Source organism: Chrysochloris asiatica, unplaced genomic scaffold (genome assembly GCF_000296735.1).
Source record: "Chrysochloris asiatica unplaced genomic scaffold, ChrAsi1.0 scaffold00050, whole genome shotgun sequence".
NCBI lineage: Eukaryota > Metazoa > Chordata > Mammalia > Afrosoricida > Chrysochloridae > Chrysochloris > Chrysochloris asiatica.
In genome coordinates this window covers 10,572,208-10,593,166 of record NW_006408568.1, presented here as the reverse complement: position 1 = coordinate 10,593,166, position 20,959 = coordinate 10,572,208, and the positions used below count along the sequence as shown (strand labels likewise).

Here is a 20,959-nt window from a genome sequence, read left to right as displayed (position 1 = left end):
CTTGTCTCCCCTTCTTCTCCATCCTCTAACACCTTCAAAATAATGCCCTTTCCAGAGGCCTACCTTGGGTTTGAAGGCAATTAGCTTCAGGATCATCTCCACAGTGAAGAGGCCAGTGAAGAGCATGTTGAGGATGTTCATGGCGATTTTGAAGAGGCAGCTCTGACCGTAGTGCTGAGAGGTAAGGTAGATCCCCAAGAAGTAGAGAAGAGAGAGACCATAAAAGTGAGTGAGGCAGGGATATCCCAACTCTTCTCCACCCTCCACCTTCTGTCCAGCCTTCTTGGAGGCCCTCATCTCAAAAAGAGATTTTCCTTCAAACAAACCCCTGGCAGGGCCTCCACCTCTCATGGGCTGTCAGGCAGACTCAGGTTCATACAAGTTCTCTTCTGCCATCTCTGAAAATGAAAGTGGGCAGAGTTCTGTGTTCCTTCTTTGATTGACTGGGACAACTTTATGGAAAGTCCTGGAACTCTTTCAAGAGAGCTCTAGCACAAGTTGGCCCCCTGAAGACAGGTGGACATTGAATCAATTTCCACACCCCCTGGTTTACTGACAATAATGCAATCGTCAAGCTCACCCTCTCTGTTTTCCATTCCTTTCCTTTCTCTGTTTTATCAACCCAGGGTCCTATAGATTCTTTAAAAGGTCCCAGAGAGGAGCTCATCCTTGAGAAGGGACACTTGTCTTTCTCCTTCTGCTCTTTCTGCCTCCCTTGCTGCCAGGGAGAAGACAAACCAGAGATGATCATGCAGCCTTTTTTTTTTTTTTTTAAACACTTCATATCCTCCCATAGCATTCTCCCCATAGAAGCATCTTTGGACCAGGGCTCTCCCTTGGACTGACCTGCATGGCCAAGCAGATGGTGTTGAGCAGGATAAGGACGAACATCAGGTACTCAAAGTAGGTGGAGTTCACCACGTACCACACTTTGTATTGGTGTTGGTTCTTGGGGATGTATCTCCTCAGGGGACGGGCTTTAAGGGCGTATTCTACACACTGTCGCTGGAGGGAAGCAGTGGGAGGGTTGGGGTAGGGGATGGGGAGAGAGTAGGGTTAGTTACCTGGATGATGTTGAGAAGGATGGTAGAGAAAGGTGAGATGTAGATGAAACCACACACCCTGGGGATAATGGTCTCAGGAAATCAGAAAAATAGCCTAGCTCACTGACAGGTTTGAGATGTTATTTGGAAGAATATGTGCTTTTTAATCACTCCCTTAATCAAAGAAAGAGTCCCTTCTAGCCAAGTCTCTGTATCTAGATTGTTGACAAGGCTAATGCACTAGCATTGTTCTTAACACTGCACTTAGTCAGTATTTGATGAATACTTACTGATGGACAGATGGTTGGTTTTCTTATTGATTATACTCAATGCCACATACTCTTTGGGACACTTCTCTCGTCAATGTTTCTTTTCTGTTCTAAATAAATCCACAAGGAGAAAAGGAAAGCCCTTCTATTCTTTCTGCCTCCCCTCTTTTATAGGGGACAAGATCTTAGGCAAACTGGATTCTTGGGACTCCACTACAGATCCAGTCTATTTCTCTGTACCATATCAGGAACCCAAAAGTCACCTGGACTCTTCTCTCACTCTCAGCCTATGCATTCAATCTCTAAGTCTTACTGATTTTACCCCCCCTCACTCATTTCCATCTCTAATACTACTGACCAGGGTCAGTCACTCATCTTTCTTCTACACTATTGTGTGGCTCCTGTTTTTTTGTCTTACTTCCAATACAAAATCCACACAGGAGCTAGAATGGTGAGTCTACACTTAAGATAATGACATCAAAATCCAGGACGGGTCAAGCAGCTTAGATGGGATGAAGCTAAACTTTGTCAGTCTCTTTCCAATTAACAATTCTTAGTCACTCAAGACAAGGATATATATCCCCATGGAGTCTTCCCACTGGGACCCTAACTGGCCTCAATGATTATACCCTACATTGCACCCTAACAGCATCATTCTGCATGGATGAGTTCCTAGCTTTTTTTAATAAGAGGCTGGGATTTTATAGCTTACAGAAAGAACATTATCATATTGCCCTACTTAAATCTTGTTCCTGCCTCTACCTCATGCACAGCCCTGTGTATTTTACTTAAGAAGCCATTAAAGAGTGGTTTTCTTAAAGCTGATCTTCTCCCTCATCCCCAAAGCTCTTACTCTCCCTTGGTTCTAGTTTCTCTCTTCTTTATTTATTGTGCCAACACACCCTAACTTGCAAACTTCTACACAGGGCTTAAGATTCTCTTCACAAACTCTACCATAGAGTCTCCTTAAGCAGAGGCTTAACCAATGCTTGTTGGATGAATACACTTATTAAATATGTGATTTCTAGGGGTTTGCATTTCATTAGCATGGGGTACTCAAGAAGACAGAGAGCCCTTGGTTTTTTGAGGAGAGGAGAGATGATCTTAATATCTGCATTGATGTCTCCCCTGATGACAGTCTCTCATCTAGGTGGGCCTCAGTTTCCGACTGCTGTGATTATATCTGCATTGATGTCTCCCCTGATGACAGTCTCTCATCTAGGTGGGCCTCAGTTTCCGACTGCTGTGATTTCTTATGTGTGCCTTGCTTCCCTCCTCACCTCCTGCCCCTCTCCTGTCTAGGAAGCTACCTGGTTCTTGTCCAGCTCACAGTTCTTGTACTCCTGTTCCCCCTGCTCTTGGAAGGTGACGATGACGAAACCCACGAAGATGTTCATCATGAAGAAGGCAATGATGATGATGTAGATGATGAAGAAGATAGAGATCTCCACACGGTAGTTGTAGATGGGGCCCTTGTCTTCTGTATGGGAGTCGATGGAGCGATACAGCAGCCTGGAGGAGGACACAGAGGGAAGCAATGTCACCTCTGTGGAATGATAGGACCACCTCTTCTAAGGTCCTTGGGAGCAGGGGTGCTGGAGACGGCTCTACTCTTGGAGTCAGAAGTTCTGGGTTCAAGTCCCAGCTCTGCTACTGACTGGCTGTGTGACCTTGAAGTCAATCACTTAGCCTCTTTGAGTCTTAGATTCTTCAGATGGGAAATGGAGAAATAGTTCCTGACTTTCCTACCTTGCAGGATAAAAATGTATATGAAGTTTGGAAATGGTCAAGAATGATTTAAGTAGAAACAGAATCAATGGGAATCTAAATGTTGATAATTTTGAAACTGACTTAGCAGAGGTTAGAGTGCACATAAAAGAAATCTATCTGAGAGCAAATGTCAATTTAGATAAGGGGTTGGGAACATCTGGCCCGCAGACTATATGTTGTTGCTGTGCTATTGTTAAGTGCCGTCGAGTCAGTGCCGACTCATAGCGACCCTGTATAGGGTTTCTGAGGAGCAGCTGGTGAGCTTGAAATGCTGACCTTGCAGTCCAAACGGCTTTGCAGTCTGGCACATTAACCCACAACACCACACCAGGACTCCGCATACTATATAAGGCCTGCAAAATCATTTGGTCTGACCCTGCCAAGGCAACTGCAGTTCCAGCCATCACATTGTTATTGTTGTTGTTTTAGTGCTATCGAATCAGTATCGACTCACAGCGACCCCATATAGGGTTGCCGAGGAGTAGCTTGTGGGTTGCAGTCCAGTGCTGATCCTACAGCACCATACCAGGACTCATTGCATTGTTGTTGTTGTTGTTAAGTACTGTTGAGTTGTTCCGACCCACAGCGGTCTGGGAAGTGGCTGTTGAGCTTGAACCACCAACCTTATGGTTCAAACTGACTTTGCAGTCCAGCGCATTAACCCACAGCACCACACCAGAAGTCCAGTCATCGCATTAGTGGTGAGTAAATTAAATGTCTGACCAAAGATAGCAGGCTAATTTTTAAGTTGATAGCTTTGTATGGCCCACGAATGATGGTAAAAATTTTGGCAGAAAAAAAGTTCCTCATCCCTGATTTAGATAAAAAACAACAACCAACAAAAACTCCCGTGACCCAAGCTCACTCAGTTCATCAGCAGTTTGGTTTTACACTTAGGTAATTTACACATGTGTGTTATTCATTTAAGCCTTGGTGATGTGTCCATCAAGTGAATTATTTTTCTCACGAAGGGATTACTTCTTCCATTTCCTTTGTAAGTAACTCTCCTCAGTGCTTAAGTTATTGCTTTATGTGCCATCTACATCTCACCACATAATAACCATGCCTCTCATCTAAGATCTATGCAGTGCTGTTGACTTAGAAATGTTCATCTTTTTCTGAAAATTTAGATGATTATTTCACTGGAACATTGGGGGGAAAGCCAAGTATCGATACAAAAATCTAATGGGCACCTAAAGCTGCCTAGTAGAGGTGATGCAGACCAGGTGGGTCATTTGGTGAGAAAGCGTTGTTTCTGCAGAGAAACTGAGACAAAAGCATTCATTCTTGCCTTCCTTTCCACTGCAAATACAGATAAGGTTCCCTAAGGAAGCTGGGATAGAATCTAATAAAAGAGAGGTATCTCAGACAGCTTTATTCACAGTTAGTGCATACTGGGAGTGATCTTATATCTTATAGTGATCAAAGGGCATACGCCTTGGGAAACTTTCCCTATACCCTACTCTTATATGCCATGTGAGTCATAACAGGAACCCCTTTTATTATGGCTCACATTGAGGAAGAGTGGGAAGGAGAGCTAAGAGCTGTTTTGCTTGGAGTCTTTAAAACATTGACATCTTCTAAAAAAAGAAGAGCCTATGTTTCAACAGTGCCCATGAACTAGACAGAAACCCTCTAGTTCACAAACTTTCATGGCCTGGGGAGGACACAGGAAAAACCTCTGGGAAGGAACATTAACAAAACTTGGGAAAAGGGTGGAAGGTCAATGAGTTGGCTCTCTAATATCAGGCTGGGTAAGACCTCGGTTTGCATACTCACTCTGGCCACCCCTCAAAAGTGGAGACAGTGAAGAGGGCCATCATGGCCGCCAGAACATTGTCAAAGTCAAACTTGCTGTTCTCCCAGCTGCGGGGCTGGATGATGGGGTGGTCAACCTCCCCGTCCTTGTACGTGATGTAGTTACCCCTGAGAGAGAGGAGAAAGAGTTCATTTTGGAATCTTCCATCTCCTTCCAGACCTGGCCCAACAATGACTCCCAGCATGTTAGGTAGGATGGGACTGGCTAAGTTTAAACCCCACAGTTCTAGCCATGTGGAAGAGTTTTGTGGTAGAACCGCCAGGAATAGATAACATATGTCATGTCAAAGGGACCTGACTGCATATGGATAAAAGTTCTGCTGCCACTGTTTGAGAAAGAATGAGCAGTACTTCCTCTCACACCAAGTCACCAACCTCCCAGAGTTAACCAGCCTGGGTGCTGGCTGCCCTCCAGTCTTTACTCACTTGCACTCTGCCTCAGTCTGCTTGGAACTATCTGAACAGGTGTAGAGCTTTCCCTGGAAGACAGGAGAACGGAATGATTGGAAATGTTCATTAATCAATGAATGAATAATAATAATAAAAATTAACTAGCGAATATCTGTGAGGGGGCTTCAAAAAGTTCATGGAAAAATGGTGCTTAAAGATAATGGAATTTTTCTACAAACTTTTGAAGCATCCTCACATATAGCCCAGCAATGTGCTTGGGATTGCGGGATAAAAAGTTTAGGTGTGCAGTATCTAGTTAGGGAAGCCATGACTCACATATACAAAGCTGTCAGTGAATGAAGATGCTTAATGCTACAAGTACCTTGGGATTTAAATAAAAAGGGGGCACCAGCCAGGTCAGCTGGATCTCGAAGAAGGTTTGTGAGGAAGGTCTAAGAGGAACTGGTCGGGAGGGAGGAAATCCCTTCTGAGAAAGGAAGGGAGGTTATGTGGATGGGGGTGAGGTGGGAGAAGCAGCAGAACTAGAAAGTTAAGGCAGAAAACAGCAGATATCATGGAGGATGGTGGTTACAGTGTAACTGAGGAGACTGGTCAGGAAGAAGCGGGAGATAATCTGGACAGGTGCAAGGTCCTGAAGCGAGGTAGGGAAGGGTCAACTTGATGCTGCTGACAATAGGGAACTGCTGTAGAGTTTAAGCGGGTGACTGACTTAAAGATGTCAGAACATAGAGGTCTCTCTCCCTTTCTTGCTCAGAAGGAAGGGCAGGCAAAGCTGAGAAGGGCTTGCGGCCTTTGGCCTCATGAGACAATGCTTCCTTTCAGGCTATTGTTTCCCAGGTCTAGGAAGCTGAGTGTAGAGCTGTGGCTGGAGGCTCCTCTCCTTCTGTCGCTCCAGCTTGTATGGACTGCATTGTGTCACCTAAATAGATAGGCTAAAGCCCAATACCTCCACTAGTGGATGTGATCTTGTTTAGAGAGATAGGGTTTCCCGTTGCAGATGTTATCAATCAAGTTGAGAAAGTCATATCAGAGTCGGGGAAACCCTGATTCTTTCTGACTGGCATTTCATAGAAGAGGACAGGCAGAAACAAAGACACAAACAGGGGTAAGACAGGTGCCATGTAACAACAGAGGCAGATAAGTAGCAAAAGAACACCAAGTATTGCCCGCAGCCTCCAAAACTAAGTTCTTTTCTGAAAACCCCTGGTAGAAACTGACACCTAATTTGGATATCTTTTCTCCAGAACTATGAGACAATAAATTCCTGTTCTTTAGAGCCTCTCACTTTGTGGCATTTTTGTTATGACAGCCCTCGGGAATCAAGACACCTTCCCTGGGAATGCTGATGTGAGGGAAAGGAAGCAGGACCACAAATCAGAGCCAAGACTTTACCTTGAAGAGCTGGACCCCAATGCAGGCAAACATGAACTGCAGCAGTGTGGTGACAATCACGATGTTCCCGATGGTCCGGATGGCAACAAACACACACTGAACCACGTGCTGCAGTGGGAAGGGACATGGCTTCAGGAGGTGCCTGCAGCCTCACTCTCCTCTGGCTAAGTCATGAGCCTCCTTGGGGAGCATCCCCTTTTGCAACAACTTGGGGAACTCATGCTCAAAAGAGGCACATGTTGAGTAAGTGGCGGAAGCCAATGGAATTCAAAGTCCCCCACTGGCCTCTACGTGACACAGGGATAAAGAGCCCTGCTAACTCTGGTAGTGTAGTGGTTACAAATCGGACTGCTAACCTTACTTAGGGTCAGCAGTTCGAAACTACCAGCTATTCCGCGGGAGAAAGATGAGGCTTTCTGCTCCCGTAAAGATCACTATGAGTTGGAACCGACTCCACGGCACACAACAACAATTTTCCATTTTAGGAGCAGGGAAACAGGGACATCCCTCTGTTCAACATGGAGCAATGTGGAGCACCACATTTGTGTGAGGGTCTCCCCTTTGCCAAAGCTTTACTAGAGACTCAGGTTCTAAATGGTTGCTGCCACTGCCATTATTCCGTTCATCAAGAAACCAGGACTTGAGTGGGACCAGAGGTGTAGGGAGGCAGAGTGCAGGCTCCAAGAGGGCAACATGACCACTACGTCCTCCCTCCAGGCCACCCTTTACCTCTACTGAGTTGCCACCAACCAACTGGCCCATTGATGCTTCTAGGCCCTGTGGGTGGCTCCCTGGCCAGGTCCAGGCCCACCTGTTTCTCACCTTTAGCCCCTTGGCCCTGTTGATGGCCCTCAGAGGCCGGAGTACTCGCAGAACTCGCAAGATCTTCACGACATTGATTGCACTAGACCTACGAGAGAAAAACAGGGCAGGGTTGTAAGCCTCTCCTGTTTTGGTGGAGCAGGAAAGAATGTAGTGAGGGGGTGCCCTGACAGGTCTATTCCAAGGCAAACTTGAGAAAATGTAGTCAGTTTAGAGCTTTTCATCCTGGAACCCTCCTCTCTTCCTCTCTTCACACCTCCCCTGTAAGAACCCAGAGCTTGCCTATGACCCTGAGACTTTCCTGTTGGTTAGGAAGTAAAATGAAAAAAATTTTTTTTCTTGTTATGCTTTGTGAAGCATTCTTTATTGACCTTAAAGAAAAATTTACAATGAGGAACTCCAGGTCTTGTGGCTGGCACATTGTGGATGCCAGGTATGGGAGAACCTTTTATCACTTTTCTCCAAACGTTTGTTCTAGTCATTTCCTGTTACATTTATATGTAAAATGCACTCTGGTTCATAGCACAGACTCCAAGAAAGAATTATCTCTGCACAGCTAAGATGCCAAGGCCAAGTCAAATTTCTGCTCCTGGTGTGGCGCTGTAGGGCAAGCATTGGATTGCTAACCACAAGGTTGGTGGTTCAAACCCATGGGTCACTCCACGAAAACCCTACACAGGCTCGCTATGAATTGGAACTGACTCAGCGGCACTTAACAACAATTTCCTACAGGGAAGGAGGTACTATGGGGCAGGCCCCTTGGCAAATGCTGGATGATTTCTGGAATTATCCATTCCCCTTTGGAGGAGCATATTAGCTAGGACAGATCGGTGAGCAGCTCTAAGTTGATCCCAATCCTTATTCACTATTCACTATCTCTGGTTGAGAAACCCGCTGAAGCTTTTTAGTCAAAAAGACATAAAAATGTATGGCACGTCGACAAATGCTGATTGTATTCTTCACGTGGTCAGGGTAGTGTGCTCCAGAGGGAGCTGGTAGAAAGATCGGATTTCTCTGGTTCACGGCTCTTTTATTCCAAAAGATTGAAAGGGCACTCGTACCTATCACAGCATCTTATCCCACAGTGTCTCAGGGAGGCATTCAGTTTGCATGGAATCACAATTGGAAGGGATTTAAAGGTCAGAAGGGGAAAACATAGACTAAGTGGGGAGGGATTCGTGGTTCAAGGTTGAATAGTGTTTTATTAGTGGTGCTGGAATTGGAATCTACACCTGTAGGCTCTCAGGCAGAAAGTCTGGGATGATAGAATTGATGACCACAGAAAAGAGTCTCACTCCTAAAGCCCCCTTCTCCACCTCACCGTTGCTGTTGTTAGGTGCCATCGAATCAGTACTAACTCACAGCGACCCTATGCACAACAGAATGAAACACTGCCTGGTCCTGGTCCAACCTCACAATTTTTGCCACACTTGAGCCCATTGATGGTTCCACTTTGCCAGTCCATCCTCACTGGGGTCTTCCTCTTTTTCTCTGACCCTCCACCTTACAAAACATGATATCCTTCTCCAGCGACTGGTCCCTCCTGACAATATGTCCGAAGTATGAGAGACGGAGTTTGGCCATCTTGGCCTCCAAGGAGCACTCTGGCTGCACTTCTTCCAGAATGGATCCATTGGTTCTTTTGGCAGCCCATGGCACCTTCAATATTCTTTTCCAACACCATACTCAAAAGCATCAATTCTTCTATGGTCTTCCTTATTCACTGTCCAGCTTTCCCATGTATATGAGGTCATTGAAAATACCATGGCTTGGGTCAGGTGCATCTTAATCCTCAAGCTGACATTTTTGCTCTTCAACACTTTAAAAAGGTTTTGTGCAACAGAGTTGCCTAATGCAATATGTCGTTTGATTTCTTGACTGCTGCTTCCATGAGTGTTGATAGTTGATTAAAGAAGAATGAAGTCCTTGACAACTTCAATCTTTTCTCCATTGATAAAAATATTGTTTATTGGTCCAGAGGTGAGGATTTTTGTTTTCTTTGCATTGAGATGCAATCCATACCGAAGGCTGTGGTATTTGATCTTCATCAGTAAGTATTTCAAGTCCTTTTCACTTTCAGCAAGCAAAGTTGTATCATCTGCATATCACAAGTTGTTAATGAGTCTTCCTCCAATCCTGATGCCATGTTTTTCTTCATAGAACCCAGCTTATCTGCTGTTTTTTGCCTTATTTGCTCAGTATACAGTTTGAATAAGTCTAGTGCTGTTAAGTCTGTTCTGACTCATAGCGACCTTATATAGGGTATCCGAGGTTTCACCTGGTGAGTCTGAACTGCTGATATTGTGGTCCAGTGCTTACCATAGGCTCACCATCAATACACCCTTGGGAAGGGAGTTCCATGACCCCTGGGGGTGTAAGCTTTTCTGGGTTATTGGTATAACCTTGGGGAAGTCTTATAGAATGCTTTCAACCTCCTATCAAGTGGTGTTAAGAACACTTGCCCTTCATAGCTCATGGGTTTTTGTAAGGATCACACAAGAATGCCTCTGTGAAAGTGCTTTGGGTGTTTAAGTGCAGGATTATCATAAATAGCTGTTGCAACTTGGTAGCATCTAGTAATCGGATAAATTTAAACCTGAGAAAGGTTTGCAAACATGGATGTACAGTAGAATTACCTGGAAAGCTTTAAAAAATCCTAAACCTAGGCTGCACTTCAGACAAATTAAAAAAAAAAAAAATCTGGGAGTAAGATTAAGGAAAATGTCTTTTTAAAAAGGTTTGAAGTGATGTCACTGTGCAAGTCAATTCCATAAGCAGCTAGTGCATCCTAGCTTAAACACCAGCAACTATGACTGGGAGAAAGGTGATAGAAAGGTAGAAAAGATGGACCAGAAGATCAGCATGGGCCATTGGTCACTTGGTAAGAGAGGTGGGGCAGCACTGGATACAATCCTTTCTTTTATAACTGGCGTGGTCCTGCCCGCCATGGCAAACCTTGGTTCAACATATGCCCAAGTGTCACACTACTGAGGACATGGACAGACACAGGAGTCAAAGTCACCATGTTGTACAACTTCAGAGGCCCCCTCCCATCACAGCCACACTGCCGTGACTGCAGGGAGACTCCCAGGATTTGGGAGCTCTCTCTGATACACACTCCTACTAGCATGCCTCCATTGTGGGTGGCGGGAGCGCCTACTCACTGGATGCCAAAGGAGATGAGGGACACGCTGACCACCAACAGGTCGAGGATGTTGAAGTAGTTCCGGCAGAAAGAGCCCTTGTGGAGGAAAGCCCCATACGCAGTCATCTGCAGGGAGGCACAGAGAAGCATGAGTGTGAGTAACCCAAGCCTAAGCTTCAGAGACCGCCCCCCCACCCCCACCCCGCACCCCTTCCTCCCACAGCATCCCGAGTGGGTTCTGAGCACTTCTGATTCCTATAGGGCCCAGTCTAAGGACAGGGAGATGACAGAGGTTGGGGGTGGGGGAGGAAGGCAGAGGCAGCATCAAATAAGGAGACACAGCATCAAGAAAAGGGCTCTGCAACGATCTGTGCCGCGGCTCAGGATATACAGTGGCTCCTTCCACCTACCGGACCACATTAGACTCAATCCTACATTCAAAATCCTTTCACATTGGGCTGTACCACCCCTCTCTGATTTCTCACTGTTCCTCATCACACTCTGATCTCCTCAGCTCCAGTCCTAAGAGCCCTTGGTTGGTGCTACCCATGCTGGGTTTCCCTTGTGCACAAACTTCTCAACTACTTCTCCAAATTCTATTCATCCTCTGGACCAGCTCTGGGAAGGTGGGCATGCCCAGAAGGTGACCACCCCAGGCAAATTGGGATGGATGATCACCCTAATGCCCACGGGGAAGTTCTATCAACAACTGGCAACTAAAATAGTGGTGTCACTGGGAGGTGGAGGGAGGGGGTGCAGACCGCATGCCCTGGCGCTGTCAGAAGGGGTAGTACCAAATTCACCCTGGAGTCTGAGGTGGCGGCGGACTAGCTGGAGTTTCAGAGGGAGGGGCCTCCATGGTAGTGGGTCCTTAAGGATGTTACCCAGTGCAGTAACTCATCACCAACCCCCACCAGCAGAAGAGGGTCTCTGCCTTGGGCAATGGGAAAGGGGAGGAGCTGTGGATTTTCAGCCATGGGGTGGGGGTGGGCTGTGTGGCACTCTGCCCTGCTGGAGGAAAGGAAGGGATGTGCCCCGCCCACAGGGACAGGGTAATACTCTGAGTTACTGCATAAGGTGACACTATCCTGAGTGAGGGCACTGATAGCATCCTTCCACTCCTGGCCTTAAACAGTGCTGATGTTGGTGTCTGACATTCTGGACTCAGTTCTAGACATCTTGCTTCTAGATGTCTTGCTCTCATGTGCTATGTTCAGAGAGGATATGTGCTACCACCAGGCTTGAATCCCAACCTTATTCTCTTTTATTTGTGTGGCTTGGGCACAAGTTACTTAACTTCTCTAAGCCTCAGTTTCTTTATCTGAAAAATGGGGATATTTTTCTACTCTAGAGAGTGGAAAGCAGACAGTAAGCACCTATTAGTGTTAGCGGGGGTCAATGAATTCAGGGCCAGATATTTGTGTTTCAATTCTGTATTCTTCCTGAGGATGGTTGAGCTTCCTAATCTGAAATGTGAGGATAATGATAATATCTACTCTATCAGATTGTAAATATCAGCTGAATATCAGACACTTTGAACACTATTCCACAGATAGTAAACTCTACATGTAAGTGTTAGCCGGCATCAGAGAGAACTGGGCTTGGGGCCAGACAACACTTGGATTTGAATTCTAGATTCTTCTCTATGAGGAAGGATTCCTCATCTATAAAACAGAGATATTATTCTCTGCTTTTGTGAGGCAACATGAAAGCCTTTTAGAAACTAAAAAGAGGACACATGGATGATGACTATTGTTCCAGGATTTGGTTATTATTGGAGCTCAGTGTAAAGGGGTGCACTGTAGGTGCTCAACAGCCTTTCCAATTGTGCAGACTTGAATGAAGGACCAGTGGATTTCCAGGTTAAGGGCTGAACAGGCCATGGGCCATGACGTGCCAGCTGAAGGGATACATTTGGAGCTGATGGGTTGAGAGGCTGGGAATGTCTCCCTGGTCATCTGGGGTCCAGTTTATCTCTTTGGAATCAGAGCATGCCCAGGGCAGCATGTCCGGCAAGCAATTCAAAAGCAACACAGGGGAAATTGACAAAAATAGCTCTTGCAACCTAATTCTTCCCATTTCTCTCTTTACAGCAGGAACCACAGGAGACTCAGGCACCTGTGTTCTGCAATGGTTTTTAGAAGTGGGTAGATTATGTAAAAAGCTGCTGGTGAATACAATCTGAGGTCTCTGCTACCAGCAGGGATTGCTGCCCTGTCCTTCTGTGAGGACTTGGGACCCCAGAGCCTGGCCTTGAGTGGCTCCCAGAGCTCATGCAAATCAGGTTGCCTTCCTAAGCCATCTCACTTTTAAGAGAGAGAGAGAGAGAGAGAGAGAGAGAGAGAGAGAAAGAGACAGAGAGTGAGTGTGTGTACTGGGTTTTGATCCTGGCTTGGATCTTCTAAAGACAGTAATGAGCTCCAGCAGAGCCCCACCCCTCATCTGGAAAAAGAATTCCTTAGCTAGGTGGACTTAATGGAGATCAGAGAGCCAAGTTTTCCACCTGACTTTGCTGTGTTGTTAAGTGCTGGTGAGTCAGTTCCAACTCATGGTGACCCTGTATAGGGTTTCCAAGGAGTGGCTGGTAAGCTTGAATTGCTGAACTTGTGGTTCAAACTGAGATCAGTGCTTCAGTATGTGTGGAACCTCATGAGAAAGTGTGTGTATGTCAGTGTGTGCTCACACATGTGTGTCTTAGCAGAGTAAGAGGAAAAGTGGCAGTTGTTGTGAGTGCAAACAGATGCTGGGAAAATGGAGAATGTATTTGAAGGTCAACTGTGACATTCAGAATATCAGAAAAAGCCGTGCTCAGTGATCTGATGTAGCTGATTGCGAACCACCCAGTCCCTACTTCCTAACAGTCCTAACTCATGATGCTGAAGAAGCCTAGGGCTGGTGTATTTCTGAGGAAAGACAAAGGAGTGGGAGTAGGGTCACTGGCTCTCTTAGTTAAAAGGGCAGGAGCCACCTCTGGATAGCCATCGGCAGCCCCTGCCCCACTAATGGGCTTCCCATAGTGGGCCAGCTCTAGCTATTTAAAGTGAACTCTTGTTGTTGTTAACTGCCCATCATTGAATTGGCCCCAACTTGTGGCAGCCCAAGCACTCCATCCAGTTTTCATTGCTGGTTTTTGGAAGTAGATCAGTAGGCCTTCTTCTTAGTCTTTCTTAGTTTGGAAGCTTTGTTGAAACCTGATCAGCATCGTAGCAGCACGCAAATCTCTGTATATGAGGCGCACTGGCTGTGAGCTGACCTCAGGGCTCCCTCATGGAAAGCGAGAATTCTACTTTGGAGCCCACTGCCTCCTAAAAGTGACTTTGTGTTCTGTAATTTCTGCTTAGTGGTCTACCTCCTCTCTCTCTTGATGGTCCTTTGTATCCTTCAGGTCAATGACTGTGGTCCCACAAGCCCTTTGTTTTTAAGACTCATCATCCTCAGTTTTTCAACCATCCCTGATTCTCAATGGCAGGGACCATAGGCCTTGTGGACAGCCATTGTTTTTTCTACCACAGCTCAACAGTGGGTAGAGCCAGGTAGAGACACTCAGTGGCAAGAAGGCGCTAGGAAGTAAACCAGGGTCTGGAGTTTATATTTAGGAGCACATAAGTAAGAGAAAGTAGAAAAGGAAAAGGGCAGAAGGAGAGGGAAGGATCTTTCTATGACAACGCTCGCAAAGAGACCTTTCATGTCTGCTTGCATGGCAATCCTGAAGGCAAAATAGCACCACTGAAATCCACAAAAGGAGCGCTGTAGAAAGGTACTGAGTACTGGGCCTCAGAGCGTTTCCTGTCCCAAGAAAGACTTTAGGGCCTGTGTGTCTCCCTGAATCTGAAGTCCAGGAAAAAGAAAATCAAAAAATCAAGCCCCACAAAAGCTCTCCATGAAAAAATGGGCTTCACAGCAGTACATCTTAATGTAGTCATGGATCCTCAGGAAGTGGGCCCGAGGAGGACAGAAGGTCTGAGGAGCAGATAACACCAGGAACAGATGTAGGAGTGAATACAAGGAAGCCCCTTAACCTCAAACTCACACATACTGCCCCATTCAAATGGGGTCTGGACATGACAGTCTCCAGTATATCTAAGGGCTGGGTCAGGACTTGGGAATGCTGTCAGGAAGGGAAGTGTCTGTAGGGTTAGGTGTTGGCATCTAGATTCCATCAGCCATAGGGATGGGATGGTAAGGGGTCCTGGACTACTTTGGAAGGGTTCCCTCATCTTCCACGAATGAGACACTGAGGTAGAAGCAGGTGCTTGGGAGCTTATATATAACCCCTTTGTTCAGAGTAAAGTGTAACTCTAATCTGGGCTCTGAGAGGAAAACATGTTGATAGATACTTTCCACAAGGTCTCCGAACTCACAGCCTGAATCTCAGATGAATCGGTTTGATGATTCATTGATTTAGAGACTTAAAAGTATAATGAAAAAAAAATCTAGAAATGGTATCTCTCGTCCCAGTGCTGTTTAGAAGGGCTCTACCTGTTTTTTTGGGTAACAATGTCATGTCGTAGCAGTTCCATAAACAGAGCTGCCAGCACCCAGAGACTGGACAGCAGCCAGCAGGCTGTGTACAGGCCCTGCAGTCAAGGGCTTAGGCTTGGGCATTCAAGCTTTCCTCAGCATTTGATTCTCAACCCCCTGCGTTTAGGGCTCCATGTAATCCTCCCCCACCCATCTTCAGGGAAAAGAGCATTGCAACAAATAACCAAGTTGTTCAGAGGGTAACTGAGGGCTCAGAAGTTATCTGTGTTTGTCTGACAGGTGCCTAATCTTGCATTAGGTTCCTGACTGCAATGCTGGAGGCCCAACTGCACCTTAACCCTGACTTTTACCACAGTTCTGCCGAGGTGGGAAGATGGGCATCCAAAAGAGGGCAACTGATGAGATGCTCTGAGGCCCCAAGAATCTCCCTAGTTTTGAAGATTGTGTGGTATTTCTTCTGGATAGGTGGAGGAAGTTGGGTACTATCTAGGGGCCAGCTGCCAGTTAACCAGAGATGGTGTGTGTGAGCCAGGGTGCAGGGCACACTGTTGAGTGGTGCATACAGTGCTGGCCTCACTGAAATGCTGACACTAGAGTGGACACTGACCCCCATGGGCTTCTTCCAGGCCAAGAACTGTTTGATGGTGGTCAGGGAGGATGGGCTGCAGTGGGGTGGGTTTCTTCTGGAGGGCACCTGAGCCTGAACAAAGTGCATACCACCAAGTGAGGGGCATTCACTTTTCCAATTCCAGGTGGGAGAGTCAATGGAGGGAGTGAAAGAAACAGAAGAGGGAAGAAAGACAGCCGGACAGAGCAGAGACAGACAAGGGAAGAGACAGAGAGAAAGCACTGTTCAGATTGCATTACCTTAAGAATAATTTCTAACGTAAAGATACTAGTGAAGACATAGTCTGCATTGCCTAGGATCTGAAAAATAAGCACAATGGGATTAGTGGCTCTGAGAGTGACCCCGACGGACACCAACAGGAGCGTGTGAGTTAGCGACAGACGGCAGCAGAGAGCTAGTGCTGGCACGAGGGAGGGCAGGAGGAGAACAGAGGGTAATGGGGGCTTTACCTTCAGAGCAATTTCAATGGTGAAAATGGTAGTAAAAACAATATCAAAATAAAACAGAATCTGCAAAACAAAATGGAACAGGGTGTGGGTGGGGAGGGGAAGGGAGAACAGCAGGGCAGGAGGCAAGGTCAGTGGATGTTCACCAGAAAAGGAGCCACATTTCAAAAACCAAAATGCACGGCAGCTGAGGCTTTCTACATGGAGACGGATGGGAATGAGTTAGGAGACAAGGGGTAGAGACACAACCAGTTAGCCTCAGGCAGCTTGGTGCTTAGGATGAAGTCCCCAGATACATTAGGGGAGCTTCCATGTGGGTCTGGGCAGCACCTAGTTGGATGCTTTTCTTATTAATCCAGTTTACTTATACACTCCAATCAGACCATGGGGGTACTTTTCAAAGGGATGGAGAATGTTTGTTTTTTTTCCAAGAAGCTACAAAATACTTAACTCACTTTGGCATGACTCAGCCAGCTTCCTGGGTTGGTGGAAATCTACGGTGGTGGTACCTCTTTGAGGTATGGCAGCTAACACCCTCCAGGTGAGGCTCAGTTAGACTACTGGGCAAGGGACAGGTCCCAGGAGTGCATGCTTAATTATGATTCAGGTGACTGGTGAGAGATAAGGCCAATCCCTGCTAACCTTCAGTAGGAAAGCCATGGACCAAGCAGGTTCCAGGAACCACCAAGTGGCTTGGTATGGGTATGGCTTCAGATTGGTGGTCTCTACTCTCAGTGTCCACCTGAGTCTTCAAGATGCCTGTTAATTCATCTTCTAAACCGACTCGACAGCACTTAACAACAACAACAACGACATTCACCAGAGCCTTGGGTGAGTCTCCAAATTTTCTATCCTACAGACAGTCACCCAGGCACTCTTTCATGTCAGGTCAGCCTTATCATTGGCATCTACTTGCCAATGTTTCCTCTCTTCCTTGTTATTAGAACTGGACAGAGAACAGGCAGGGACTCAGTAATCAACAGCCACCCTCTACTACTTTACAGAGAACCAGGCATCTGGGGAACATCACAGGGCAAGTAAAGTCCTTGGCCCCTGCCAATTGTCAAGCCAGCCCTAGACATCTGGGATCATGCCCTTTATCTGTTTCATGGGGTTCTAAGATGGGTTCTTTATAAAAATCCTGATTTCTTGAGAAAATGTTTACTGTGCATCTGATTTTGAATTTTAGAATTGGGCTCCTGATTGAACAACAGCATCAGCCACAGAAGCTGTGAGCCCAGTCACATTCCCAGGAGGAAGGGGTGCAGAGACCATGAGGGGATACTTACATGGTTCCTGAAGGAGGTATGCTGTACGGGATCCTCAGCAGCCAGGGAGATGCTGCTGAGCAGAATAAAGAAGAGGATGAGGTTGGTGAAGATGGTGTCATTGACAATTCGGTGACATTGGAGGCGGAATCTGCATGGGGAGGAGCCGAGAAGAGGTATGTCAGGAACCACAAAGAGGAACAACTCTATCAACCTGCAAATGGTGCTTGTTGGTTTGGGAGTGGCCGCTTCAGCCTGAAGTCTTGTTGCTGACTAACAACACTACACACTTTCTACAGAAATTTGCAGTTCTAAAGTTGCTTTCATAGGCAGTAGACTTTTGACATTTTGAAGGATTACATTTTGGGAGTCTCCAAAATTTCAAGTACTGCTGAGATATTACCAATTGACTTCTGTTTAGAGCTTTCTTCTATTTAAAAAAAAAAATTACGTTAGGAGATCTACTTCATGTTTGAATGCATAGGGAACAATGCACTAGGAGATTTGGCTGCTGAGAGACTGGCTAAACATACTCTCTGGCTAGGTGGTGTACTTCTGTGTATGAGCTTCAAGGTGTGCAGGTCAACTCCATACTTCAGCATAAGAACAACAAACCATACATATAGACATCTGCACATTCACTGTGAGTACCATAAGTATTAGATCCATGAACGCCAAGAGTGTCTCATACACCATCTTATTTCATCTTACTGACAGCATAAGAAGGGAAGTATGGGTGTTACTATCATCACTTCACAGATAAAAGCACCAAACCCAAGGAAGGAAAGGCTTGCCCAGAAACACAGCTGTAGAATGAGGGAGTCAGTGGCACTGTGGTTGACTAAGTGCTCTGAGGAGTACTGGTGTGGTGCTGTAGGATAAGCACTGGACTCCTAACCACAAGGTTGGTGGTTCAAACCCACCAATCACTCCTTGGAAACCCTATCCTGGGTCACTGTGAGTCAGAACCAACTTGATGGCACTTAACAACAAGAAGGATGCTCTGAGGGAACTTTCCTATTGAAGAAGCACAAAACCCTGGAAAAGAGACTCATTGAGATAATAATTCTGGTTCCATGAGAGGCAGTGAGTCTATAAGACCAAGCCAACAAACAATCTGTGTGGTGTGCAGCCAAGAAGGGCAGAGTTGCCTGAGTATGGAGGAATTGCACTGCATTGCAGGAGTTCAGGCCAGTCTTGATGTGGGGCAAGGAAACCAGGGATCCTTAGGTTGAGTCAACACCCTTAAGGAGTATCTGAAAGAAAAATTTCTCTGTCTTAATTTATATCCACAGAATTCTCACCAATTAAGATGAAGTATGAGGTCACAATCAAGGACCATCAAACAAAAAACAGGGCAAACCACTAAGGTGAGAAATCAGAAGAAGCAACAAACAAGTGATATAGACCTGTAAGGAGTGTAGAAATATCAGATACAAAACATAGTATATTTGAAATAACTAGAATAAAGGACTCAATCATAAAAATGATGAATCCATAGAAATTATTAGATGTAGGCAGATGGATGTGGAAAAATCAAGCAAGAAATGGAACACTTAGAAATGAAAAACACATAACAGTTGATACTTTAAAAATCTGGGTTAACTAGTAATTTAGATAAAGTTGAAGAGAGAATGAAGAAATAGGAAGTTATAACTGAAGAAACTGTCCATAATATTCAAAGGAAGACGAAAAAATGAAAGATATGTAAACTGTATTAAGAGACAAGAAGGTCATCCTAGTCTCCATGGCCCTGAGAAAAAGACGATGCCCAGCTACCTCTGTTAACTGCTCTGAAAGGAACCACAGAGGAGGTCCTGACTAGAGAGGGAGAAAAATGTGGAACAGAACTCAAAATCATAGAAAGTACTGGCTTACTGGTTTGAGAGAGACTGGTTAAATTCCCCACTATGGCCCTTGGACACCCTTCAGGCCTGGAACTGAACTCATCCTTGTGGCTCAACTTTTAGCCAAACAAGTCTTGGTGTAGTGCTGTAGAAGCAACACTAGACTGCTAACCACAAGTTCAAACCCACCAGCTGCTCCTTAGAAACCATATACAGGGTCACTAGGAGTCAAAACTGACTTGACAACAGTTTGATCGCAACCATATAAGATCAAAAGGGCAGCATCAGACTAAGGATAAAGCTCAGAAGGACTAAGGGAAACAGTAAATACAGGGAAGAAGTCAGAAGAGTGCTGTTACCTCAGGGGAATGGCAATCAACATCACAAAACAAAATGTGCATGGATTGCTGAATGGAAAACCAATTTGCTTTGTAAACTTTCACTCAACATGATTTAAAAGAGAGATAAGGGATAGGGAGGACAGAATGAGAAAGTTTAGGAGTGCCAGAGGGAAGTAATAAAGAAAATGAAAGAGGCTACATTTAAAGAGATTATAGCTGCAAGTTTTCATGAACTGAAGAAAAATATGAATCCATAGACTGAAGAAGCATAACATATTTTAAAGAAGATAAATGGAAAACCAACAAAACTCATGCTGCTACATGTGGGTATAAATCTGTACAGCATCCAAATACAACAGAAATGTTAAAAACACCTAGAAAAAATGAACAGATAACTTGCAAAGGAATGATAGTTACAATGACAACTGACTTTATAGTGGAATAATACTTTGAACTTTGAGGAAGAAAAACTGTCAGTCTATAAAATAATGAAACATATCTTTTTGGGTTAAAAATAAAGGTCAGGATTAAAATTTTAATCAATAATAACAGGTAAATCGTTTGCAGAAGAATGAAACAAGATCTTATCTCACACCAACTACAATGGATTAAAGACCTAAGTGTAAAACCTAAAACTATAAAGATCATCATTGAAAAAATAGTGACAAACTTAGGGGCTCTAATACATGGTATAAATATACTGTGGAACATGACTAAAAACATAGAAACAGTAGAAGACAAAATAGCTGACTGGGACTTCCTAAAACTTAAATTTATTTCAAAGTATTTCATCTTTTGGATGGCACTTGTAAATGGTATTGTTTTCCTGATTTCCTTTTTAGAGCTGTCTTTATTAGTGTAGAGGAATCCAACTGATCTTTGTATACTGATCTTGTACCCTGCCATTTTGCTGAATCTTACAATGAGTTCCAATTAGAGTAAAAAGAGAGCCCACAGACTGGGAAATTATTTTTTTTGCAATGACATAACAGACAAGGGACTATCTCTAAAATTTATAGAAAACTACAACACCTCTACAAGAAAAAGACAAACAACCCAATTAAAAAATGGACACAGGACATGAACAGATACTTTATCAAGGAGGATATTCAGGCAGCTAACAAACATGAAGAAATGTCCAAGATCATTAGCCATTGTTGTTGTTAGGTTCCATCGAGTTGGTACCGACTCACAGCGACCTTATGCACAGCAGAAGGAAACACTTCCTGATCCTGGGCCAACCTCACTATTGTTGCCACACTGGAGTCCATTAATGC

At 45.1% G+C, this 20,959-nt stretch overlaps 1 protein-coding gene across 1 annotated transcript in view; it reads right to left on the bottom strand.

Moving 5' to 3' along the window:
- Positions 1–20,959, bottom strand: part of CACNA1C (calcium channel, voltage-dependent, L type, alpha 1C subunit) — a 779,292-nt gene that overhangs the window by 117,897 nt on the left and 640,436 nt on the right. Inside the window, exons 26-35 of the mRNA XM_006862777.1 lie at positions 17,516–17,645; positions 16,020–16,079; positions 10,690–10,796; positions 7,526–7,613; positions 6,704–6,811; positions 5,327–5,379; positions 4,862–5,008; positions 2,623–2,824; positions 847–1,005; positions 64–174 (exon numbers count right to left, since the gene is read on the bottom strand). Coding sequence (XP_006862839.1) covers positions 64–174; positions 847–1,005; positions 2,623–2,824; positions 4,862–5,008; positions 5,327–5,379; positions 6,704–6,811; positions 7,526–7,613; positions 10,690–10,796; positions 16,020–16,079; positions 17,516–17,645 — 1,165 coding nt within the window. The remainder of the gene's footprint in view (positions 1–63; positions 175–846; positions 1,006–2,622; positions 2,825–4,861; positions 5,009–5,326; positions 5,380–6,703; positions 6,812–7,525; positions 7,614–10,689; positions 10,797–16,019; positions 16,080–17,515; positions 17,646–20,959) is intronic.